General features: G+C 43.4%; 1 protein-coding gene and 1 pseudogene across 2 annotated transcripts; one reads left to right on the forward strand and one right to left on the reverse strand.

Moving 5' to 3' along the window:
• On the reverse strand, positions 1 to 674 carry LOC124079454 (GTPase ERas-like; annotated as a pseudogene).
• A 4,806-nt stretch (positions 675 to 5,480) lies between these two features.
• On the forward strand, positions 5,481 to 16,865 carry LOC124079497 (transmembrane 4 L6 family member 5-like). Of its 2 annotated transcripts, XM_046425075.2 has the most exons (6): positions 5,481 to 5,580; positions 8,549 to 8,661; positions 13,701 to 13,754; positions 14,644 to 14,780; positions 15,001 to 15,207; positions 15,799 to 16,865. In XM_046425075.2, the coding sequence occupies exons 2-6, from the start codon at positions 8,617 to 8,619 to the stop codon at positions 15,938 to 15,940; spliced, it is 585 nt and encodes a 194-aa protein (XP_046281031.1). In that variant the 5' UTR covers positions 5,481 to 5,580; positions 8,549 to 8,616; the 3' UTR covers positions 15,941 to 16,865. The 2 variants fall into 2 exon arrangements, with proteins under 2 accessions (XP_046281031.1, XP_046281030.1); XM_046425074.2 differs by lacking the exon at positions 5,481 to 5,580 and having other exon boundaries at positions 8,425 to 8,661.
• Positions 16,866 to 25,932: the final 9,067 nt, after the last annotated feature.

Genomic DNA, 25,932 nt, shown 5'->3' on the forward strand with positions numbered 1-25,932 from the left:
TCAGGCCACAGAGCAGCCACAACTGCACATGGCCTTCTGGTGCCGGGACTTCTCCTCACGTGACACTGCCATGGCCTTCCGGACCCTTTGGATCTCTTGGATAAGCAGGGAAAAGGCTTCCTCCACACCTTGCCGGGTCTTGGCTGAGGTCTCCACGAATGGGGCCCCCCCAGCTTTGGGCCAGGGCTACAGCAGCAGCATGAGCATCTCCAGTGGTGGTTACAAGGTCACACTTGTTGCCCAGCAGGACTAGGGGCTGGGGGTGGCGAGGACTCCAGGTGGCCCATATCTGCTGCAGCTGGGTCAGAGATGAAGGATCATCAAGAACAAAGACACCTAGCACACGGTCACCAACTGCCAAACACTTGTCACGCAGGGCCCTGTGAGTTTCCTGCCCTGCAGTGTCTAGCACATTCAGAATATAACCCCCACGGTCCACGGCCACCTCCTTCCAGAAGGAATATTGGATGGTGGGGTCATGGTCTTCCACAAAGCACTGGTGGGTCATCTGGATGGTCAATGCACTCTTGCCCACGCCACTTGCACCCACCACCACCACCTTGTACTCAGGCAGTCGCTTGACAACACCTTTGCAGTGTGACCAACCCTCTCGACTCTCCTTTGAGCTAGGGCTCCATGTGCTCAAAGACATCAGGCTTTGTTGGCAGTTCCATGCCCCCAAATAGGCAGCTCAGGGAAGAGAGAACAGCAGGCTCTGTGTCCTGAAGAAGCGATGCACAGGGAAGCAGCGGGCGGATCTGGGTTTTATAGGGTTTAGCCAAGCCAGATGTTGGGAGGAGTTACTTTTGGTGGGCCATTTTAGGGCCAGGTATTAGGAGGAGTTTAGGGTGGGGCAGGAGCACAGGTAGGTAACCATATACTTCAATGTCCATGTCACCTTTCAATATATATCCCTGGTAGCTCTAGGATTATTTTTGAAGGGGACATGTTTTTCTTTTCCTCTTCTCCCTCTATCCCCCCACTAACCTGGGGACTGGAGATATCTGTGCTCCACAGGAAGGAGATGTCTGCCAGAGTTTCTAGGAAGAGAATATCTCCCAAATTAAACAAGGGAATCCTAACACATTATCAGGGTACCCTGGGATCCCCTGTCAGGGCACACCTGGAATGTAAGCTTTGAAGCTTCTTTAAAAGCCCTCTGTTTTCACTGATGGGCAGAATCACAGCTGTCAGGAGCTGCCCTGGATGCAGACACCTTTAAGTCTTGATGCACAGGGTTCTGAACAATTATTGGATTCAGTCTGGCACAGTAGTGCCAGATCCTTACCCCAGCTTGGATAACAAGGCGTGGCTCCAGGAGTGGGCATCACCCACTGAAGATGAGTTACACTCACCTGTTCATTTGTAATTCTACCCCTTTGCTCTTTTGGAGATAGAATGTTCCATGGAAACTCCCCTTGTGTTTCCCCTATATAAGAATAAAGAATTCCAGTGGCTGTCTCTTTCCACAGACCTGTAAGGTTGGAGGGCTGTCCCTGGATTTTGAAAAAAGTACTTCTGTGGGTATTTATTCTTCCTTTGTCATTTTCTTTGTTGATTGGGATAGTAAGATTTGTGAACCCAGCATAGGTCACCAGCTGGGGAGATGGTGATACACAGACTCTGAGACAAGAGTCCCTGTGTTTCTCCTTTGCTAGCAAAGCCATAAAATAATCTTTTTTCTCAAAAATAATGTCTGCATTATTAAATTGCCATGAATTGGCATCAGGGACAAGGACCAATCTTTGGGTTACATTATTAGTTTCATTTGTGACAACTGGAGGAAAAAGGAGGTGGAACAGCATAAGGTGGAGTTGTTGAGAGACCTGCTTGCTTCTGGCTAAGTCCTCACTTACTTTCTCATTTCCACAGGGCTCAGCTCACTGAGCCTTCACTGATGGCCAGGTCATTCTTGCTTGCTCCTGGACCCCAGCCTGGCTGGCCCATTCCCTGCCTCCCTGGAATAAACTGCTTGGAGTCCACCCCAACCCTCCCTGTTCAGAGTATGCTCTAAACAGCTGCAGAGTGTGAGGGCCTCCTGAGCTTGGTGTTCTGTGACCCTGTTTGGAGCCCTCACTCCCCACTTATTTTTGTCACAGGTACTGAGCTATTAACTTGCCCAGGAAATACAGTGGTTAACAAGGTAGATGTGCTCTCAAAAAACTGAACATTCCATGGGTGAAAAAGGCAATTTTAAAGAAGCAAGGGCTTATTACAATTGGTGGTTAACACGTTTTAATGTATTCATTTATTATTGATTTATGCTCAATATTTGAAATTATTGAAGCCAGGGCTTCACACAGGCTCTGTAAGTGCTCTACAGCACCATTGAACTACTACACCCCCATGGAGTTTTGTTTAATTTTGAGGCAAAGTCTCACTAAATTGCCAAGACTGGCATTCAACTGATGATCTTCATACCACAGCCTCCCAAGTAACTGGGATGCAGTGTGCACCACCATGCCTAGTTTATTAGCACCTTTTCATTTCAGCCATTCTTTCTGGCTCTTACTTGCAGAATTCTAGTAATGTCACTGAAAACCTTCCTGAAAAATTCTTCCAAATCCCACATTAAATATTTCTTCAGAGATCTCTCTCTTTCTTTCAGTCTTTGGGATGACGTACTCTTCTCTTGCTTTGAAGAAAAATTTCAGAACACCTATAATGTTTTCAAACATTATTCACATTATTTCATACATACAGAGTTGCATAAAAATAATTTAATGAATACTTGTGATCCACCCCACACACAATTTTTTTCTCTCTTGTTTTCAAAAGAAGTAACTTCTTGGGCTGGGGACATGGCTCAGTGGGAGGGGGCTTGCCAAGTATGCAAAAGACCCTGTATTTAAGGACTTTTGTCTTCAAAGAAGTACCATGTTGCCAGGTGCACTGGTGTATGCCTTTAATTCCTGCAACTTGGGAGGGAGGCAGAGGCAGGAGGATTGCAAGTTTGAAACCAGCCTTGGCAACTTGGTGAGATGCTAAGCAACTTAGTAAGACCCTGTCACAAAATAAAAAATGGTCTGAGGATGTGTCTTGGTAGTTAAATAGCCCTAGGTTCAATGCCCAGCTCAGAAGAAGAAGAAGAAGAAGAAGAAGAAGAAGAAGAAGAAGAAGAAGAAGAAGAAGAAGAAGAAGAAGAAGAAAAGGAGGAGGAGGAGGAGGAGGAGGAGGAGGGGGAGGAAGGGGGGGAGGAGGAGGGGAGGGGGGAGGGGGGAGGAGGAGGAGGAGGAGGAGGAGGAGGAGGGAACCATCTTTCAGATTCACTAGTGATCAACTTAAAGACATAGGTGGCCTGCTCTTGACCTGCTTCATAGTTCACTAGGACCAAGGGCTGAATCCCCTCTTCAGGTCTACATTGGGAAGTCCCACTGTCAGGACATGACAGTTGCTCTAGTTGTTCAAGATTATTTCTAGTGATTCTGCTCTACCTCTCATCATTTTTACCTCCCACCCCTACCCCTCAGGACCCAGATTCTCCATCTCTGCTTCCCAGTCCTCAGGCTCCTTCCTCCTGATGCTATGTGCCAGTTTCTGAATGACTGCACTCTACTCATACCTCTTGCTGCACCTTCTGATTATTTGCTTTTTTTTTTTTTTTGCCTCATGGCATTTTTTTTTACTGCTTTCATTCATACATTTCTCAATTTGGGCACTCTTATAACTGACAGTTTGGTCCCTGTCCCCAATGTCAATTAATACCAATTTAATAATGAGGACACAGTTTTGAGAAAAAGGAAAAATAAGGTTTACTGCTTTGCTAGCAGAGGAGAAATACAGGGGCTCCTGTCCCAAAGATTGTGACTCTCCCAATTAAGAGGAAAGGGGGCTTTTAAAGGAACTTCAAGGGTTACATTCCAGATGTGCTTTGGTAAGGGGACCCAGGGCCCAGGATGGCATATTAGGATTCACTTGCTAATTTGGGAGATATTCACTTCCCAGATCCTTAGCAGGCATCTCCCTCTTGTAGTGGATGTGTTCAAGTACAGTTAACTAGAAGAAGAAAAGATAACACTGTCTCCCCAATTTTGTTAGGGAGGGGGAGAGGGAAGAAGAGAGAAAATAATAAGCCTTTGGGGCTGGGGATATGGCTCAGTTGGTAGAGTGCTTGACTTGCATGCACAAGGCCCTGGGTTCAATCCCAGGACTACCAAAAAAATAATAATAAGTCTTAGAGCAATAAGGGCTATATTCAAATGGGGAAGGGACCACTGTTAAATTTTCCCCACTGTCAATTTCTACCTTCTATTTCTATGGAAAAGTGGGCAGTGACATATCCAAGTTACTTCATGCTAAGGGTGATGTTGGGGGGAAGTGACCCAAAGTCCTTGTTTTTTGTCAGATGGTGCATGGACAACAGCAGTCCAAAGGTCCATGTTGCAGTTGACAAGTGACTAGACAAGGTTTATGCTAGGACAACAATAAACAATAGAGCAAAGCATTACTTTTTTGGTAAACAATTAATATGAAAATAATTTGTTTTTCAGCCAGTGTCTGGAATGCAGAACAAGCTTGTGTCTCTAGAAGTCCTTTGTGATAGTTAAATATTAGACACTCAGTGAGAGTTAAGATGTTAAGTTACATTTTAAAAAAATTGTTTTCCTTTTAAATGTCCATGTAGGACTGTGCTCAGGCTATCCTCTCTGGCCAGGTGTTTACGACCAAGTTGGTCAAAACTGAACTTGTTCCTATCTAGTCTGAAGAGTCAGCCGAGAATCCTCAGAGATGACTCTTGGGGACACGTGTGAAGCCTCCTGGCTCCTTTAGGTTTCCTCTATCAGTGGTGCCATGTGCCAGGATGGGTCAGATCAGGGTCTTGATGATCACACATGTGACTTCTTTTGGAAGTTTTAGGCATTTCATTCTCCAGTGACCCTCCTCTTTGCATAATATGTACCACCAGTTGGCTTTCTGTTCTCTTGGGTCCCTTCAATCTTTCTGATTGGCAGATCAGGTGACTCACCAGAATTTCAGAAGATTCCATCATTCTCTGGGTGCTGGCTGAACTTGGAGGGCAAGGGCCAAATATTGGCTGATTTTTCCTTGGCCCTTTCACTTCCTTGACTTTGGTCTCCAAGTTTCTGATTTTAAACACCCAGCAAGCCAGTTTCACCAGTCTTAAAGAGAGAGTAACAGGTTATAACTTTAATATCTGCAATTTTACAGTTACCCTTTCATTTAATTGGGTTAGCATTTGTACTGGAAGTCACCATTATATATTCTTTGTCCTGTAGGTGATGGCTTATTCTCTCAAATTAACCCAAATTTTTTTTTCTTTTAGAAGCAGTGCCTCTGCAAAACATTAACGAGCAAACTTTATAAAGTTTACAAGGAAAATACAAAATGAAATTAACAGAGCAAAAACATATTCAGTTTGTGCAATAGCTATGAACCATGAAAAATGACTTTTATAATCTTGAACCTTTACTTAGTTATATATTATATTCCCTCTTTGAGATCACAGTAATCTTTACAACAAAATCAATCTTTTGAACACAATTTTAAATGAGCTGAAGTCTAGTCTATTTTGGAGCCACTCTAACATGGAATAAGGTGGGAGACAGAGCCTTATCTCAGGTAAGGGGACTCTTCACAAATAACATAATACATCATAACGTCTGAAATATTAATAAAAGAAAAGCTTAGTGATTTTAACCCTTTTATGTGGGAAAGTGCCAAAATGTTTTCATGTTTTACAATGTCCACCTTTAAACAGATCAGGCTCTCATTCTCTTTTAAAAATACATTTAAATTTCTACCCCAGTGTAAAAAGTTAACATAAAATTTCACATACATCTTATTGATAACTGGTCCAGTTACAGAACATTAAATGACATAAATAAATCTCCAATTAAATTTGTTATTGCTTTAAGTTTAAAATTACCATTTTAGACAATTTTACTTTGGGGAACATTAGCTTGGTAAAGCGCTTTTCCAAGCTTTATATTTTAAAACTTCTATACTAGAAGAAATGAGTATACTTAATACACAAAGATGTCCTTTGTATTAATTAGGTTTAATTTTTCACAGTAAAATTCAGAATTCATGGATTATTACAGGTTTGCAGAGTTTAGCAGTACTAGCAAAAAATCAAAAGAATAGCCTTAAATCTCTTATATATTTAGGGAACAGTGTTAATGATCAGAACTAGTTAAAGCAGACAGATACAAGCCAGTATGGCCTTTTATGCCAGATGCAATATATAAGAGAGCACTTATTGGTCAAACTGTAATGGACCGGCGAACGACGGAGGAAGAGACCACCAAGAGACCGACTCATGCAACAGCAAAAGGGGGTTTATTAAGGATCCAGCGCGCTGGGGCTCCGTGCTCACTCAAGAAGGGAGAGCGGCCCAGAGCCCCAAGCAGGGGTTGAGCAGTGCTTAAGTACACTTTTTTAGGGAGGGCAGGGACTTTACATACATCACAGTCCCCTTTAACAAGGGGATAGGCAGAGTAGGAGATCTGGAAAAGCTGACTCAATTCATATTTTAAACAACTGGCCAGAAGAGAATGGATTCCCAGAATCCCCATTAATGTCTCTATGTTAAGGGGTTATCCTCTCCCCCTGGGGGCAAGTTATTTCCTCCTAAAAAAATCTTGATTAAAATAACATTGATCATCGATTTTTATCCCAAGAAAGAAATCAGACAGTCTGGCATATTTTTTAAAAACTGTGCCTTAAATCTTTTTCCCTTCCAGTTTGAGCTCAAGGGGTAGGAACACAGGTTATTGTTATTTGACCAGTTTCTATTGTCATCATCATAATGTCATCAACTTTAAGTGAGTTCCCCACTGTCAATTGTACCCAGAGATTCTGTCATTATATGTGTATGTATCTGGGGCATTCTGTCCAATAAAAGTCACATTGCCCATACAAAGATTCTTAGGGACCTCTCTTTGCAGAAATCAGCAGAGCCAAGACATAGGTGCTTGAATTCATGTATTTTAGATTTTGGGGCAATAGGTAGGGCTGCACCCAGAAATGTTCTGTGGCCAAATAGAGACTCCAGTGAGATCTTTAAAAGAGGGAAACTATTTTGTCCCAAGGTTATAATTTTATTTCTTAGTACTGTAACTTACTGCCCCATTCTTTGTGACTGACAGCTTTTATCTTTTACTTCCCATTAAGATAAGCTAGTTAGTTGGGCATAGTGGTGCACACCTGAAATCCTAGTGGCTCAGGAGGCTAACAGGAGGATTGTGAATTTAAAGCCAGCCTCAGCAATTTATGGAGTGCTAAGCAATTCAGTGAGACCCTGTCTCTAATTAAAATATAAAATAGGGCTAGGGAAGGGATGGAGTGGTGACTCAGTAGTAGAGCACTTGCCTGGCATGTGTGAGGCCCTGGGTTCAATCCTCAGCACCTCATATAAATAAATTAATTAATTAAAATAAAAAGACTCATTTACAACTAAAAATTATTTTTTTTATAAAAGTGGGGGCTTGGGATGTGCCTCAGTGGTTGAGTGCCCCTGACTTCATTCCCTGGTACCAAAAACAAACAAACAAACAAAAAACCCAGAATTTATTTCACCTCCAAATGGTGAACAAAAACAAGAACACAAATATATAAATTTAAAAATGGATTCTTCATGGAAATGCCTTGGATTGTACAGTCATCACTGAGTCAAAGGTTGAGGCCAAATAATGCAATGTTCTAACAAATCAGGCCTCAGTCTCAAGTTTACTCTGAGAAACAGGTAGTAGTCTCTAAAGGAGAGAGAGTCAATAAACAAATATTAGGAATATAAAATGAAGACAGGCATAGTGGCACATGCCTATAATCCCAGACCTTGGGAGTCTGAGGCAGGAGGATCATGAGTTCAAAGCCAGCCTCAGCAACTTAGTGAAGCCTTAAGTAACTCAGTAAGACCCAGTCTTAAATAAAATACAAAAAATGGCTGGAGATGATCAGTAGTTAAGTGTTCCTGGTTCAATACCCAGTTAAATATATATATGAAATAAACTGACAACTGAAGCCTGCTGTTATCTTCTTTATTTCGTTCTGGGAGGAACTCTCTCCATGAGACAAAGAAAAATGATGAGACCACTGTACATATTCTTTGAGCTGCCTAGTTTACCAAATACTCCCCTGTCCTAAGGAATCATTACAACCAGCTCAGGAGGCAAGGGGTACCACTCTAGCCTTTATAGAGATGAGGCAATTGTGACTTAGAGACATATAATGGCTTGGTAATATGTTCAAACAGGTAAGGAATCAAAGAAAGACTACAAACACCTGGGTGCAGAAAAAGAAGACACAGACACCAGGCATCTTGCAGTGTATGAGTAACTCCACCAAGTGCTCCATCAGCACATCCACCCCTACTCCTCACAAGCTGCAGCTGGTGATAAGGGCCTCTCTCCCTTATCATCGTGATCCTGCCAGTTTCTACCACATCTTTTCTCCAACCTTTACTCATGCTCCAACCTGTTTTCCTCTGCACCCAGGGACCTCAGGCTCACTTTCATTCACTGCCTCACCATGAAACCATGGAACCATGCCTGCTGTGTGGGACTCTTTCTAACTACTCTTTCCCTAGTCTGCATCGTGGCCAATGCCTTCCTACTGGTTCCTGATGGGAAGACCTGGAGCAGTGACCAACTCAGCATGCATGTCTTGCTCATGCCTGGCTTCATCGGCGGGGGATTGATGGTGAGGAGTCTAGAGCACAGGCCAGTGACCAGGGGTGTGGGCACAACCATAAGGGGTTCTGAATGGGAAGGGAGGGGAGAGGGAAAAGGACAGAGCTCCAGAGGGGATGGCAAGTGCTTGGTGGGGACAAGGAATGTGCCCCATCCTCCCCTACACACTCAGCACTCTGTAGACATCCCAGAAGGAGCCCCCAAGGACCTGAGATGAATGTCTAGGGAAGGGGAAGGCAGGGAGGGGAGACTCAAGTCTCTAAAAAGCTTCCCTTCTGGGTCAAACATGTCCTACCTGACCCTCCCTTGCCCTTGCAGCTGAACAGATATTGGGGACCCCTCACTACAAGGGTCAAGCAAAAGGAGCAGCTGGTTGTGTGGGAGGTTATCAGGGCAGGGTAATAATAAGCATCAAAAATGTCTGGAGCCAGGCAGTGATGTCACCCATCAGTCACTCTATCTATCAGCTCAGTGCTGTCCTTCCCTCCTCCTCATCCACTGTCTCTCAGCCCACATTCTGGATGCCCACTCTGTGCTGGGTGCTAAGGGTAAACTCAGAAGCAGGTCAGTAAGACAGAGAAGTTGCCCCCAAGGCTTCCTGGACATGAGGACCTGCTAGGAGAAGTGGAGGAAGAGGGGACACAGATTTCCTGGACCTCCTCCTCCTCTCTTTCCCCGTTTAGGAGAAGTTTTAGATGGTCAACCTAGTGTCATATTTGTGTGGGGCAAAGTTGAGAGATCTACCCAGCAGAGTTTCCCTCTTTTCAGGACAGATGACAGAACGTTCTCTAGAAGAGGTCTTACCATGCCCCTATTCCAGGCTACATCTCTATTAGATAAATGAGGATAACTCTCCTTGAACTAGCAACTCCTTCTTGTCTTCTACTCCCCATCTCTTACATAGATTCATGGCTGTTGGATACTATTCCATCTCTCTGACCTCAACTCTCTCTGTGATGAAACACTCCTCCCACACTTACACACTCTCCAGTGTCACATCATGTCCCTTCCTCGGCTTAAATTATCCCCCCATTCCTCCACCCAGTCTAGCTACTCTTCTTCACTGGCAATCTCCAAGGAGGTGCTCCCAATATTCTGACAGGTATCTTCCTCCTCCTCCACAACTTGAGTCACTCTCAGGAAATGCCACATTAAGCCACAGAGACACAAGGTCTCTGCTCCCCTGGAAGCTTGTGTTCCTTTGTGGAGGTAAATATTACGAGGAAGCAAGACTAGAAGCCCCATGAGAGCAAGGACTGCCTGTTTTGTTGGTTGCTGTGTGCCTGGTGCCTAGACTAGTGCCTTCACCTAACAGGAAATAGGTTAATAGTCACCAAATGAATGAAGATGATTTCAGACAGGAGTGGGTATCACCAAAAATAAAAAGAAACAGGCCTGGAGGTAGAGCTCATTGGTAGGGCATGTACCTAGAATTTATGAGATGTTGGGTTTGATCCCCTGTACGAGAGAGAGAGAGAGAGAGAGAGAGAGAGAGAGAGAGAGAGAGAGAGAGAGAGAGAGAGAGAGAACAAGCCAGCCAGGCATGGTAACACATGTCTGTAATCCCAGGAACTCAGGAGGCTGAGGCAGGGAGAATCACAAAATTGAGAACAACCTAGGCAATAAATAATTAAAAGGACTCAGATGGGGCTTGGTGAAAAATACCCCGAGTTCAATTGCCAGTAATGCAAAAAGACAGAGAGAGATAAGAAAATCATGAGTTTGATTGAGATCAACCTGGGAAAATTAGACCATATAATATGGGGAGATGGGGGGAGAAGAAAAAGAGTTCATGCTAAGGATGTAACTCAGTGGCAGAGTGCCCTATGTTATTCGATCTCTGGTATCCTAATAAATAAATAAATAAAGCTATCATAAACAGCATTTAGGGCAAGAAGTTTGGGGATTTTTCTTTTTGTTTTTTGGTTGTGTGTGTGTGTGTGTATGTGTGTGTGTGTGTTTGCGCGCACGCACACACATGCTAGGAATTAAACTCAGGGTCATTTGAATGCTAAGCACATGTCCTGCTACTAAGCTGCATCCCTAGCCCCAGCTCAATGTAGTTTTACAAAGTGAACATACCCATCTACCCAACACCCACTCCAAAACCAATTCATTCGTGCACTTGTAGTCCCAGCTCCTCAGGAAGCAGAGGCAGGAGGATCTTGAGGCTGACACTAGGAGTTCCAGGTTGACCTGGGTGAAATGGAAAAACCCCAATTCATACAACAAATGAACAAAAAACCCACAGATCATATTACCAGAATCCCAGATATCCTATCACCAGGTACTACCCAAAACTCACAAGGTTAACCATTATTCTGTCTTCTAACCCCAGAAACTACTTTGGTCTCTTTAGTATTCTATATAATATGAAATTATACACTATGTGTTCTTTTGTGTCTGGCTTCCTTAGCATAATATTGTATTTGTGAGAACCATCCATGTTATTTTGTGTAGCTCTACTTTTTTAGTTCTTATGCATTCTATCATGTGAATACACTTCAACTTAAACATTCTACTGCTGGTGGACATTTGGATAGTTCCCAGTTTGGGTCTTTTTTGCAAATAATGTTGCTATCATCCTTCCTGTATTTGCCTTAGGTGAACATATGTGATTATTTCCATTGTTGCTCTTAGATAGGAGTAACACTGCTGACTCTTAACATTTGCAAATATTCAGTGCTAATACTGGCAAGTAGTTTTCTGAAGGTTTTTTTTTTAATCCATTAATTCCTATCAGCACAGTGTGAGAGTTCTAGTTGCTCCAAACCCCACTGAATTGAAGTATATCCCTCTGGATCTTGTGTGGAGAATGGATAGTAGGATCTGGTCAGCCATAGAGGCACAGAGATGAGACTAATATCATGGAAGGAAGACAGTACCTTCAAATAGCCCAGTGGCCATGGTGATAGAGAAAAGTGAGGAGATTTGAGCTATAAGAGTGTTGCCTCCTGAATTTATGGTGACACTTCTCTTTTCATGAAGATAGTTAGATGGCAGGGAAGAAGACAAAGAAGTTCACCCCACAAAAGGAAGCTAATAATTTGGCCAAAAGTAAAATTCTCAAGGAGGTGGGTGATTCAAAATTGGTAAATGTGATTTGGGGGTGCAACTTAGTGTTAGAGCACTTGCCTAGCATGGAAAGACCCTGGATTAGATCTCCACCAAAACAACCCACACATACACAAGAAAATCAGAAGGCAATTCTAGGTATTTGTGGATCCTAAATCCTCCCAGTAAGTGACCTCACCAGAGAGGGTAAACAGTGGGGTCAGTATTGACCCTGAATCTGCCCTGACACAGGAGGAGGAAAGGGAGAGTGCTGGTGGAAATTTGGTTCCACTCATCAGGTGCTTCTCTGAGGTTGCTTGGGATGATATAACAGAACTAAAATTCTCAGCCCCTTCCCTGGAAAAGAACAAAATGCTGCCTTTTATGGTGTATGCCAGACAAGACCAAAAGGGAGGGAAGGATCAAAACAGCCGTGGAATTCCAGGGATGGGAGATGAACAAAGAACCTGTCCTGGGCTATGAAAGCAATGTCAAGGCTGGAGGCAAAGTGAGGAGCCTCAAAGGATTAAGAAACCCTCCTCGCAGAAGGCTCTGTGGCTCACATCTGTATTCCCAGTGGCTTAGGAGGCTTAGGTAGGAGGATCACAATTTCAAATCCAGCCTCAGCAACTTTAAAAGGCCCTCATTGAGATCCTGTATCTAAATACAAATGTAATAATGGGCTATTGATATGGCTCAGTGGTTAAGTGCTCTTTGGTTCAATACCCAGTACCAAAACAATACAAAAAAAAAAAGAAAATCCTCCCCACCCCTGCCCCCCCACCTTCAATTGAACTCAGCCACATTTTCCCACCGAGCTACAACCCCAGGCCTTTATTTTTTTATGTTGAGATAAGCTCTCTCTGTGTTGCCATGGCTGCTCTTGAACATGCATCCTCCTGCCTCAATCTTCTGGATCTCTGGGTTCACAGGTGTGCCCCATCCCACCCTGGCAACACCAAGGTTAATCTGGTGGGGGCATGAATGGTGAAGTGTGGGGTGGCATGGGGCAAGAGCTAAGGGGACTGAGTAGAGAGGCTAAGAACATCTTCCTCATGGAACGTGATTAGGAATTGAATGGGAGAAGAAGGAGAAAGGACTGATAGATTCAGGAGCCATTGAAGCAAAAGTCAAGAAGACTTGAGTTTGGCAAGGTGCAAAGGGTTTAAGTTTTCCAGCCTAGGTGACCTCGTGGATTATATTTTTCAATTAAAAGGATGAGGAAATCAAAGGGAGATGAATTTGGAAAATATTATGAGGTCACCTCTTATACAGGCTGAATCTGAGCTACAACCAAGACATTTGAGTGAACACATCCTTTGGGCAGTTAGATTTGGTTCTCTAGGCATGTACAGGTAACAGTTGGCAGGGGAATAGCTGATTCCCTGGCAGGAGTGATCTTCCTGTGGGAAAAGTCACAGGAAGAAAAAAAGTTCAGGGGCTGGATCTTAGGAAATCCCACACTCCACATCACAGCATTTGTGAGCATACTCGAGCATATCCTAGCTCACCAGACCTCCCAATACCACTACATCTTCCCACTACTGAAGGCATTTATAGCTAAGGAGCATTTACTCTAAAGCAGTCTTGACAGCAGGCCCACCAGTTACAATTAAAACCTAAAAGCAACTCATGACATAGATTTTACAACCATTTCTCTGAGACCCAGAGAAATGAATCAACTCATTTGAGTGTGAAGTAGTGTGGCCCTTGCCTTCACCTCAGGTCCTCCTGATTTCCATTCAGAAAGGCATCTACCATGTGCCAAAATGTATGGGCAATGTTTAATATTGAACCCAACCTTCAAGGAAGCTAAAATATGGACAGAGATAAGGAGGAAAATAAACAATGATAAAGTAAGTTAGAGACCATTCATGCTCCAGGAGAGGTCCAAAAGACTGAGGACATCTTAGGCCACCTCCAGAGGCGGTAAAGACCTTGAGAATCTGGGTTTGTTGCCAGATTCACACTATTACACTGACTCTTGTTTCACAGGTGCTGTGTCCAGGATTCAGAATGGTTCTGGCAGCAGTTGAACATCCCAACTGGGTGAGATCCAAATTAAAAGGAGATTCAGCAGGGCATAGTGCATACCCCTGTAATCCCAGTGACTTTGGAGGTTGAGGCAGGAGCTTCTCAAGTTTGAGGCCAGCCCTGGGCAATTTTGCAGGATCCTCTCTCATTAATAATAAGAAATAAAAAGGCGGGGCTGGGGTTGTGGTTCAGTGATAGAGCACTCACCTAGCATGTTGTGAGGCACTGGGTTCAATCCTCAGCACTACATAGAAATAAATAAATTATATAAAGGTATTGTGTCCATCTATAAGTACAGTTGAAAGAAAGAAAGAAAGGGGGGGAGGGAGGGAGGTGTGGATGAGGCCAGAGATGTGGCTTGGGCTGGGGCTGGGGCTCAGCTGGTAGCGCACTTGCCTGGCATGTGTGAGACAGTGGGTTCTCACAAATAAATAAATAAAATACAGATCCATAACAACTAATAAAAATATTTTTTAAAGTGGCGGAGGTGCTGTGGATCAATCTCAGTGGTAGAGCACTCCTGGGTTATATCCCCAGTGAGCCTAACACTCCACAAGGAGAGAGAGAGAGAGAGAGAGAGAGAGAGAGACATTGAGGATTCGGTTTCTAAACTAGACTCTCCCTGAGCCACAGCAGTCTCCACAGAATTCCTCAAGGCAATGAGTATCTATTGGCCCTAATTTTGCTTAATTCTAAGCCCAGGGTTTATAGGAAAATGTATTTTCAAGCGCACTATTTCGGGATGGCTTCCCCAGCCCCCAGAATCTCTATTTAACCTGGCTCCAGAGTCATTTGGCCATGTGGCAGGGGGCTGGGGGTGGTGGGGGGCTCAGAGCTAGGCGCGGTCAGGCCATGAGTGGGGACCGGGCGGCCCTATTCAGCTCACCTTGCACACCGGGTCCAGATTCCATGTTCCTGCTGGTGTTCAGTCTTCGGAATGCTTGGTGCCATCTACTGCCTCTCAGTGTCAGGAGTCGGCCTCAGAATTGGACCCAAATGCTCCATAAACGACGAGTGGGACTATCACTTCCAAGAAACTGCGTAAGGCTGAGCATCTGTCAGTGACCCCCCCCCCCCCAGTCTCTGCATCCCATGGCTCCCATGCTCTTCCCACGTGGGTGCCACTGAGCTTCAGGAGAATTCCCTCCACATGGGTCTAACTAACCCTTTGAAAAATTCCACCCTGCAAGTGGAGGGGACTGCGGGTGGGGGTAGGGCTCCACGTGACCTCCTTCACTTACTGGACCCTATCTGTCCACAGAGGCACTTACTTGAAGAATGATACTTCCTGGAATTTGTGTGAGGAACCACTCAAAGTGGTGCCCTGGAATGTGACGCTCTTCTTCTTGCTGGTCGTTGCCTCCTGCCTGGAGATAGTGCTGTGTGGCTTACACCTGGTGGTAGAGCCCATTCATGCTCCAGGAGAGATCCAAAAGACTGAGGACATCTTAGGCAACTTCCAGAGGAGGTAAAGACCTATTAATTTAGAACTTGAAAACTTCAGGATTAGAATATGGCCCTCCTTGCTCTGAGTCTTATTTTTGAAAAGAGACATGATTTTCTTTTTCTCTCCTTCCTCCCCCTTCCAACCTGGGGGCAAGGAATAAGATTACCTTGAGTTATCTGTGCTCCACAGGAAGGAGATGTCTATCAGAGTTTCTAGGAAGAGACTGTCTCCCAAATTAACAAGTGAATCCTAAACACACTATCCAGATGCCCTGAGACCCCCCCCCTTCTCAGGGCACACCTAGAATGTAGATTTTGAAGACATTCTTTAAAAGCCCTGTTTGCCCTGATGGGTAAAATCACAGCCTCTGGGACAGGATTCCCCTGTGTTTCTCCTTTGCTGGCAAAACAATAAAATTATTTTTCCTTTTTTCTCAAAACAGTGTCCTTATTATTAAATTGGCATGAATTGACATAGGGGACATGGATCAAGCTCTGAGTTACATTATTAGTGCCAACTGGAGGAAAAAGGAGGTGGGACAGCATAAGGTGGACTTGTTGAGGGACCTGCTTGCTTTTGGTGAAGTTCTCACTTCCTTTCTCATTTCCGCAGGGCTCAGCTCACTGAGACTTCACTGACTGCCAGGTCATTCCTTCTTGCTCCAGGACCCCAGCCTGGCCTGCCCAATCCCTGCCTCCCTAGAATAAACAGCTTGGAGTCCACCCTACCCCTCTCTGAGCAGAGGATACTCTAAACAGCAGCAGTGTGTGAGGGCCTCCTCAGCTGCCGCAGTCTGGCTGGGCACAAAATCACAAGACACTCAAGCAGGAACAAACTTTATTTCCAAAACTCCTGTGAATGCCACCCACCCAGCCTTCTCCTGGGACACACCACACCAACAGGAAATCCCTCCTCCGGAAATCCCTCCTACCACACTTCCCCAACCAATGGGAACTCTCTGGGAGTCCCTGTGAGAGCTCCAAAGTAGCAGGCTGAGGCTGACAGCAGGGGTCTAATATCCAATTGAATGCACATCTTAACATAATCATTATCATCTCAATGGCTTGCTGGCCTCACCTTTCAACCAAAAATGCCATGCGTCATTCCTACTCAGCTATGAATCTTAGCACTGAGCTTGGTGTTCTGTGACCCTGTTTGGAGCCCTCACACCCCACTTGTTATTTTTGTCACAGGTACTGAGCTACTAACTTGCCCAGGAAATACAGTGGTTAACAAGTTAGATGTACTCTCGAAAACTGAACATTCCATGAGTGGAAAAGGCAATTTTAAAGAAGCAAGGGCTTATTACAATTGGTGGTTAACACGTTTTAATGTATTCATTTATTATTGATTTATGCTCAATATTTGAAATTATTGAAGCCAGGGCTTCACACAGGCTCTGTAAGTGCTCTACAGCACCATTGAACTACTACACCCCCATGGAGTTTTGTTTAATTTTGAGGCAAAGTCTCACTAAATTGCCAAGACTGGCATTCAACTGATGATCTTCATACCACAGCCTCCCAAGTAACTGGGATGCAGTGTGCACCACCATGCCTAGTTTATTAGCACCTTTTCATTTCAGCCATTCTTTCTGGCTCTTACTTGCAGAATTCTAATAATGTCACTGAAAACCTTCCTGAAAAATTCTTCCAAATCCCACATTAAATATTTCTTCAGAGATCTCTCTCTTTCTTTCAGTCTTTGGGATGACATACTCTTCTCTTGCTTTGAAGAAAAATTTCAGAACAACTATAATGTTTTCAAACATTATTAACATTATTTCATCCATACAGAGTTGCATAAAAATAATTTAATGAGTACTTGTGGACCACCCCCACACACAATTTTTTTCTCTCTTGTTCTCAAAAGAAGTAACTTCTTGGGCTGGGGACATGGCTCAGTGGGAGGGGGCTTGCCAAGTATGCAAAAGACCCTGTATTTAAGGACTTTTGTCCTCAAAAAAGTACCACGTGCCTATAATTCCTGCAACTTGGGAGGGAGGCAGAGGCAGGAGGATTGCAAGTTTGAAACCAGCCTGGACAACTTGGTGAGATGCTAAGCAACTTAGCAAGACCCTGTCACAAAATAAAAAATGGTCTGAGGATATAGCTCGGTGGTTAAATAGCCCTAGGTTCAATGCTCAGCTCAGAAGAAGAAGAAGAGGAGGAGGAGGAGGAGGAGGAGGAGGAGGAGGAGGAGGAGGAGGGGGAACTATCTTTCAGATTCACTAGTGATCAACTTAAAGACATAAGTGGCCTGCTCTTGACCTGCTTCATAGTTCACTAGGACCAAGGGCTGAATCCCCTCTTCAGGTCTACATTGGGAAGTCCTACTATCAGGACATGACAGTTGCTCTAGTAGTTCAACATTATTGCTAGTGATTCTGCTCTACCTCTCATCATTTTTACCTCCCACCCCCACCCCTCAGGACCCAGATTCTCCATCTCTGCTTCCCAGTCCTCAGGCTCCTTCCTCCTGATGCCATGTGCCAGTTTCTGAATGACTGCTCTCTACGCATATCTCTTGCTGCACCTTCTGATTATTTGTGGTTTCTATTGCTTCATGGCATTTTTTTTTTACTGCTTTCATTCATACATTTCTCAGTTTGGGCACTCTTATGACTGAAAGTTTGGTCCCTATCCCCAATGTCAATTAATACCAATTTAATAATGAGGACACAGTTTTGAGAAAAAGGAAAAATAAGTTTTAGTGCTTTGCTAGCAGAGGAGAAATACAGGGGCTCCTGTCCCAAAGATTGTGACTCTCCTGATCGAGAGGAACAGGCAGCTTTTAAAGGAACTTCACTGTCTCCCCAATTTTGTTAGGGAGGGGGAGAGGGAAGAAGAGAGAAAAAATATTTAAAAAATAAGCCTTGGGGGCTGGGGATATGGCTCAATTGATAGAGTGCTTGCCTTGCATACACAAGGCCCTGGGTTCAATCCCAGGACTACTACTACTACTACTGCTACTACTACTACTACTACTACTACTAATAATAATAATAATAATAATAATAATGTCTTAGAGCAATAAGGGCTGCATTCAGAAGGTGAAGGGACCACTGTTAAATTTCCCACTGTCAATTTCTACCTTCCATTTCTATGGAAAAGTGGGCAGTGACATCTCCAAGGTACTTCATGCTGAGGGTGATTTGGGGGGAAGTGACCTCAAATCCTTATTTTCTGTCAGATGGGGCATGAACTACAGCAGTCCAAAGGTCCATGGTAGCAGTTGACAAGTGACTAGACAAGGTTTATGCTAGGACAACAATAAACAAGAGAGCAAAGCATTACTTTTTTGGTAAACAATTAATATGAAAACAATTTGTTTGCCAGTGTCTGGAATGCAGGACAAGCTTGTGTCTCTAGAAGTCCTTTGTGATAGTTGAATATTAGGCACTCTCATTAAGTACCCTTTCTTTACAGCCTCCAGCTTTACTTACTTTTGTTAGGGCTGACACAAGTGTACATCTTAAGTTACATTAAAAAAATTTGGTTTTCTTTTTAAATGTCCATATAGGACTGTGCTCAGGCTATCCTCTCCTGCCAGGTGTTTACGACCAAGTTGGTCAAAACTGAACTTGTTCCTATCTAGTCTGAAGAGTCAGCCGAGAATCCTCAGAGATGACTCTTGGGGACACGTGTGAAGCCTCCTGGCTCCTTTAGGTTTCCTCTATCAGTGGTGCCATGTGCCAGGATGGGTCAGATCAGGGTCTTGATGATCACACATGTGACTTCTTTTGGAAGTTTTAGGCATTTCATTCTCCAGTGACCCTCCTCTTTGCATAGTATGTACCACCAGTTGGCTTTCTGTTCTCTTGGGTCCCTTCAATCTTTCTGATTGGCAGATCAGGTGACTCACCAGAATTTCAGAGGGATTCCATCATTCTCTGGGTGCTGGCTGAACTTGGAGGGCAAGGGCCAAATATTGGCTGATTTTTCCTGGCCCTTTCACTTCCTTGACTTTGGTCTCCAAGTTTCTGATTTTAAACACCCAGCAAGCCAGTTTCACCAGTCTTAAAGAGAGAGTAACAGGTTATAACTTTAATATCTGCAATTTTACAGTTACCCTTTCATTTTATTGGGTTAGCATTTGTATTGGAAGTCACCATTATATATTATTTGCCCTGTAGGTGATGGCTTATTCTCTCAAAATAACCCAAATATTTTACTGTTGTTTTTTTCTTCTTCTTCTTTTAGAAGCAGTGTCTCTTGAAAACATTAAAGAGCAACCTTTATAAAGTTTACAAGGAAAATACAAAATGAAATTAACAGAGCAAAAACATATTCAGTTTGTGCAATAGCTATGAACCATGAAAAATGACTTTTATAATCTTGAACCTTTACTTAGTTATATATTATATTCCCTCTTTGAGATCACAGTAATCTTTACTACAAAAATCAATCTTTTGAACACCAATTTTAAATGAGCTGAAGTCTTGCCTATTTTGGAGCCACTCTAACATGGAATAAGGTGGGAGGCAGAGCCTTATCTCAGGTAAGTTACCATTTTAGACAATTTTAGTTTGGGGAACATAAGCTTGGTAAAGTGCTTTTCTAAGCTTTATATTTTAAAATTTCCATACTAGAAGAAATGAGTATACTTAATATACAAAGAACTAATAGTTAGCATCACCATTACCCAGATGTCCTTTGTATGAATTAGGTTTAATTTTTCACAGTAAAATTCAGAATTCATGGATCATTACAGGTTTGCAGAGTTTAACAGTACTAGCAAAAAATCAGAAGAATAGCCTTAAATCTCTTATATATTTAGGGAACAGTGTTAATGATCAGAACTAGTTAAAGCAGACAGATACTAGCCAGTTTCTCAAATGTCAGTGTGGCCCTTTTATGCCAGATGCAATATATAAGAGAGCACTTATTGGTCAAACCTATATGAACTTTCATTTTATAAAGTTTTACAAGAACATTTAGATAAGATTCAGACAAACATATTTCATTTCAGATGTATTTTATTTCTGTCACATGTATTCAGGTTATTCATGAAAAATCAAGCCTGGTCAAAATTTTAAGTTATCTGTTTCTCTAACAATGAAAAAACCTAAAGGTAATGGACATCACAGTTTTTTATAATTCTCAAGACTTCCACAAATTTTTACTCATCAGAGTGAGATTTTTTTTTAACAGGCAGGATAGGCAGAGTAGGAGATCTGGAAAAGCTGACTCGATTCATATTTTAAACAACTGGCCAGAAGAGAATGGATTCCCAGAATCCCCATTAATGTCTCTATGTTAAGGGGTTATCCTATCCTCCTGGGGGCAAGTTATTTCCTCCTAAAAAAATCTTGATTAAAATAACATTGATCATCGATTTTTATCCCAAGAGAGAAGTCAGTCTGGCATATTTTTTAAAAACTGTGCCTTAAATCTTTTTCCCTTCCAGTTTGAGCTCAAGGGGTAGGAACACAGGTTATTGTTATTTGACCAGTTTCTATTGTCATCATCATAATGTCATCAACTTTAAGTGAGTTCCCCACTGTCAATTGTACCCAGAGATTCTGTCATTATATGTGTATGTATCTGGGGCATTCTGTCCAATAAAGGTCACATTGCCCATACAAAGATTCTTAGGGACCTCTCTCTGCAGAAATCAGCAGAGCCAAGACATAGGTGCTTGAATTCATGTATTTTAGATTTTGTGGCAATAGGTAAGGCCGCACCCAAAAGTGTTTCTGGCCAAATAGAGCATCCAGTGAGATCTTTAAAAGGGGGAAACTATTTTGTCCCAAGGTTATAATTTTGTTTCATAGTACCTATTGCCCCATTCCTTGTCACTGGCAGCTTTTATCTTTTACCCCCCATTAAGATAGGCTAGTTAACTGGGTTCAGGAGGCTGACAGGAGGATTGTGAATTTAAAGCCCACCTCAGCAATTTAGGGAGGTGCTAAGCATAATTCAATGAGACCCTGTCTCAAATTAAAATACAAAATTGGGCTGGGGAAGGGCTGGAGTGGTGACTCAGTAGTAGAGCACTTGCCTGGCATGTGTGAGGCCCAGGGTTTGATCCTCAGCACCTCATATTAATTAATTAATTAATTAAAATAAAAAAGACCCATTTACAACTAAAAATTATTTTTTTTAAAAAAGGCGGCGGGGTGCTTGGGATGTGCCTCAGTAGTTGAGTGCCCCTGAGTTCAATCCCTGGTTCAAAAAAAAAAAAAAAAAAAAACAGAATTTCTTTCATCTCCAGATGGTGAACAAAAAAGAACACAAATAAATAAATTTAAAAATGAATTCTTCATGGAACTGCCTTGGATTGTACAGTCATCACTGAATCAAAGGTTGAGGCCAAATAATGCAATGTTCTAACAATCAGGTCTCAGTCTCAAGTCTACTCTGAGAAACAGGTAGTAGATTCTAAAGGAAAGAGGATCAATAAACAAATATTAAGAATATAAAATGAAGCCAGGTATGGTGGCACATGCTTGTAATCCCAGATCTTGTGAGTCTGAGGCAAGAGGATCATGAGTTCAAAGCCAGCCTCAGCAACTTAGTGATGCCCTAAGTAACTCAGTAAAACCCTGTGTTAAATAAAATAAAAAAAAGACTGGAGATATTCTGTGGTTAAGTGCTCCTGGGTTCAATACCTAGTCATATATACATGAAGCCTACAATCATCTTTTTTATTTCTTTCTGGGAGGAATGCTCTCCATGTGACAAAGGGAAATTATGAGGCCACTGTACACAATTTTTGAGCTGCCTAGTTTACCAAATATTCTCCTGTACTAAGGAATCCTTACAACCAGCTCAGGAGGCAAATGGTACCACTCTATCCTTTATAGAGATGAGGCAATTGTGACTTAGAGACATATAATGGCTTGGTGATGTGTTCAAACAGGTAAGGAATCAAAGAAAGACTACAAACACCTGGGTGCAGAAAAAGAAGACACGGACACTAGGCAGCTTTCAGTGTGTGACTAACTCCACCAAGTGCTCCATCAGCATCCACCCCTACTCCTCACAAGCTGCAGCTGGTGATAGTGCCTCTCTCCCTTATCATCATGATTCTGCCAGTTTCTACCACATCTTTTCTCCAACCTTTACTCATGCTCCAGCCTGTTTTCCTCTGGACCCAGGGACCTCAGGCTCACTTTCATTCACTGCCTCACCATGAACCCATGGAACCGTGCTTGCTGTGTGGGACTCTTTCTAACTACTCTTTCCCTAGTCTGCATCGTGGCCAATGCCTTCCTACTGGTTCCTGATGGGAAGACCTGGAGCACTGACCAACTCAGCGTGCATGTCTTGCTCATGCCTGGCTTCATCGGTGGGGGATTGATGGTGAGGAGTCTAGAGCACAAGCTGAAAGGATAAAAGAAACTGAAGTTAAAGACCAGGCATTGTAAAGCTTCTAAGCTGCAAAGCCTGAGTTAAAATGTAAAAGACCAGGTATTGTAAAGTTTCTAAGCTACACTCAAAGCCTGACATTCCTGTGGCAGTTAAGACAATTCCCGCAACCACCCATTAGGTGTGTGTCGGAATTTCCCACTTGACTACCTAGTTGCTTAATAACCCAGACCCCAAGCAGCTCAGCACGTATGCACTCCGGGGCCTAAACCAATCAGTTTAAATGTGTACCCCGCTTTAGGACTAACCTATCACCCCCGCCCGACCTGTTCCGCCAATGAATGTGCTAATCAAGTTTGAGAGTTGTTGTTCGATTTTCCCCAAGCCTCATGATGATTTGTTCTGATGTATGCAAAGACCCCGCCCTCCCCAAAAAGTGTACTTAAGCACTGCTTAACCTCTGCTCGGGGCTCTTGGCTGCTCTCCCTTCTTGAGTGAGCCTGGAGCCCCAGCATGCTGGATCCTCAATAAACCCCCTTTTGCTGTTGCATGAGTCGGTCTCTTGGTGGTCTCTTCCTCCGACGTTCACCGGACCCTTACAAGGCCAGTGGCCAGGGGTGTGGACACACATCAGGGGTTCTGGATGTAAAGGGAGGGGAGAGGGAAAAGGATGGAGCTCAAGAAGGGTGGCAAGTGCTTGGTGGGGACAAGGAATGTGCCAATCCTCCCCCTACACACTCTGTAGACAGCCCTGGAGGAGCCCCCAGTGACCTGAGCTGAATGTTTGAAGGGAAGGGGAAGGCAGGGAAGGGAGGCTTAAGTTTCTAAAGAGCTTTTATTGTGGGTCAAAATATGTCCTACCTGACCCTCCGTTCCTCCCCAGCTAAGCAGATGTTGGGGACCCCTCACTACAAGGGTCAAGCAAAAGCAGAACCTGGTTGTGTGGGTGGTTATCAGGGAAAAGGAATGATAAGCATGGGGGGTGTGTCAAAAAGGCCTGGAGCCAGGCAGTGATGTCACCCATCAGTCATGTTATCTCTCAGCTTAGAGTTGCCCCTCCCTCCTCCACATCCACTCTCTCTCAGCCCACATGCTGGATGCCCACTCTGTGCTGGGTGCTAAGGACAAACTCAGAAGCAAGTCACCATGGCAGAGAAGTTGCCCCCAAGGCTTCCTGGAGATGAGGATCTGCTGGGAGAAGTGGAGAAAGAGGGGACACAGATTTCCTGATCTCCTCCTCTCTTTCCACATTTAGAGGAAGTTTTAGATGGTCAACTAGTGTAATATTTTTGTGGGGCAAAGTTGAAAGCTCTACCCAGCAGAGTTTCCCTCTTTTCAGGACAGATGACAAAATATTCTCTAGAAAAAGTCTCACACGTCCCTCTTCCAGGTCACATCTCTATTAGATAAATGGGGATACCTCTCCTTTAACAACAACTCCTTCTTGCCTTCTACTTCCCATCTTTTACAAAGATTCATGGCTGTTGGACTCTACTCCATCTCTCTGATCTCAACTCTCTCAGAGATGTCACACTCCTCCCACACAAACACACTCCCCAGTGTCACATCATGTCCCTTCTCCAGCTTAAACTATGCCCCTCTCCTTCACCCAGTCTAACTAGTCTTCTTCACTGGCAATCCCTAAGCCTATGCTTCCAACATTCTTACTCAAAGCTATCTTCCTTCTCCTCCACAACTTGAGTCACTCAGAAAATGCCACATTAAGCCACAGAGACACAACAAGGTTCCTGCTCCCCTGGAAACCTGTGTTCCTTTGTGGAGGTAAATATTATGAGGAAGCAAGACTAGAAGCCCCATGAGAGCAAGGACTGCTTGTTTTTGTTTGGTTGCGGTGTGCCTGGTGCCTAGACCAGTGCCTTTACCTAACAGGAAGTTGGTTAACAGTCACCAAATAAATAAGGATGATTTCAGACAGGAGTGGGTATCACCAAAAATAAAATAAATGGGGCTGGAGGTAGAGCTCATGGGTAGGGCACAAACCTAGAATTTGCGAGATGTTGGGTTTGATCCCCAGCACTATTGCAAGCAAGAGAGAAAGAGAGAGAGAGAGAGAGAGAGAGAGAGAGAGAGAGCACAAGCCAGCCGGACATGGTAGTGCATGTCTGTAATCCCAGGAATTCAGGAGGCTGAGACAAGAGAATCACAAATTTGAGAAAATCCTGGGCAATAAATAATTAAAAGGCCTGGGATATGGCTTGATAGAAAATACCCCTGAGTTCAATTGCCAGTACTTCCAAGAGAGACAGAGAGAGATAAGAAAATTGTGAGTTTGATTGAGGTCAACCTGGGAAAATTAGACCATATTTATAGACGTGGGGTGGTGGGGAAGAGAGTTCATGCTAAAGATGTAACTCAGGGGCAGAGTGCCCTCTGTTGGTTGTTCAATCCCTAGTATGGAAGGAAGGAAGGAAGGAAGGAAGGAAGGAAGGAAGGAAGGAAACAGCATCTACGGCAAGTAGCTTGGGGATTTTTCTTTTATGCTTTGTGTGTGTGTGTGTGTGTGTGTGTCTGCATGGGATTAAACTCAGGGCCATGTGAATGCTAAGCACATGACCTGCTACTAAGCTGCATCCCTAGCCCCAGCTCAATGTAGTTTTACAAAGTGAACATACCGATCTACCCAACACCCACTCCAAAACCAACTCATCCATGCCCCTGTAGTCCCAGCTCCTCAGGAAGCAGAGGCAGGAGGATCTTGAGGCTGACACTAGGAGTTCCAATTGACCTGGGTGAAACAGCAAAACCCCAAATCATATAACAAATGAATAAAAAAACACAGATCATATTACCAGAATCCCAGATATCCCATCACCAGGTACTACCCCAAAACCAACAAGGTTAACCATTATTCTATCTTCTAACCCCAGAAACTGCTTTGGTCTCTTTAGTATTCTACATAAATTGAAATTATACACTATGTGTTCTTTTGTGTCAGGCTTCCTTAGCATAATATTATATTTGTGATAGCCACCCATGTTACTTTGTGTAGCTCTACTTTTTTATTTCTTATTCATTCCATCATGTGAATATACTTCAATTTAAACATTCCACTGTTGGTGGACATTTGGATAGTTCCCAGTTTGGGTTTATTGCAAAATATGTTGCTATCATCCTTCCTGTAGGTGCCTTAGGTGAACATATGTGATTATTTCCATTGTTACTCTTAGAGAGGAGTAACACTGCCGACTCTTAACATTTGCAAATATTCAGTGCTAATACTGGCAAAGAGTTTGCTGGAGTTTTTTGTATCAATTCATTCCTATCAACACAGTGTGAGAGTTCTAGATGCTCCACACCCCACTGGATTGAAGTAGATCCCTCTAGCATTTGTGTGGAAAATGGATGGTAGGAGGTCAGCCATAAATGCAGAAAGATGAGATTAATGTCATGAAGTGAAGACAGTATCTTGAAA

This window comes from Marmota monax, unplaced genomic scaffold, assembly GCF_021218885.2.
Source record: "Marmota monax isolate L192 unplaced genomic scaffold, Marmota_monax_Labrador192_F-V1.1 WCK01_AAM20220418_F8-fsc00218, whole genome shotgun sequence".
Taxonomy (NCBI): domain Eukaryota; kingdom Metazoa; phylum Chordata; class Mammalia; order Rodentia; family Sciuridae; genus Marmota; species Marmota monax.

Bases quoted from the DNA above. Each gene is read 5' to 3' on its own strand.
- LOC124079497 (XM_046425074.2), top strand. From the start codon at position 8,491: ATGAAACCATGGAACCATGCCTGCTGTGTGGGACTCTTTCTAACTACT. The intron at 8,662-13,700 runs GTGAGGAGTCTA...CTTGTTTCACAG, and splicing joins TCATCGGCGGGGGATTGATG to GTGCTGTGTCCAGGATTCAG. The intron at 15,208-15,798 runs GTAAAGACCTAT...TCATTTCCGCAG, and splicing joins TTAGGCAACTTCCAGAGGAG to GGCTCAGCTCACTGAGACTT.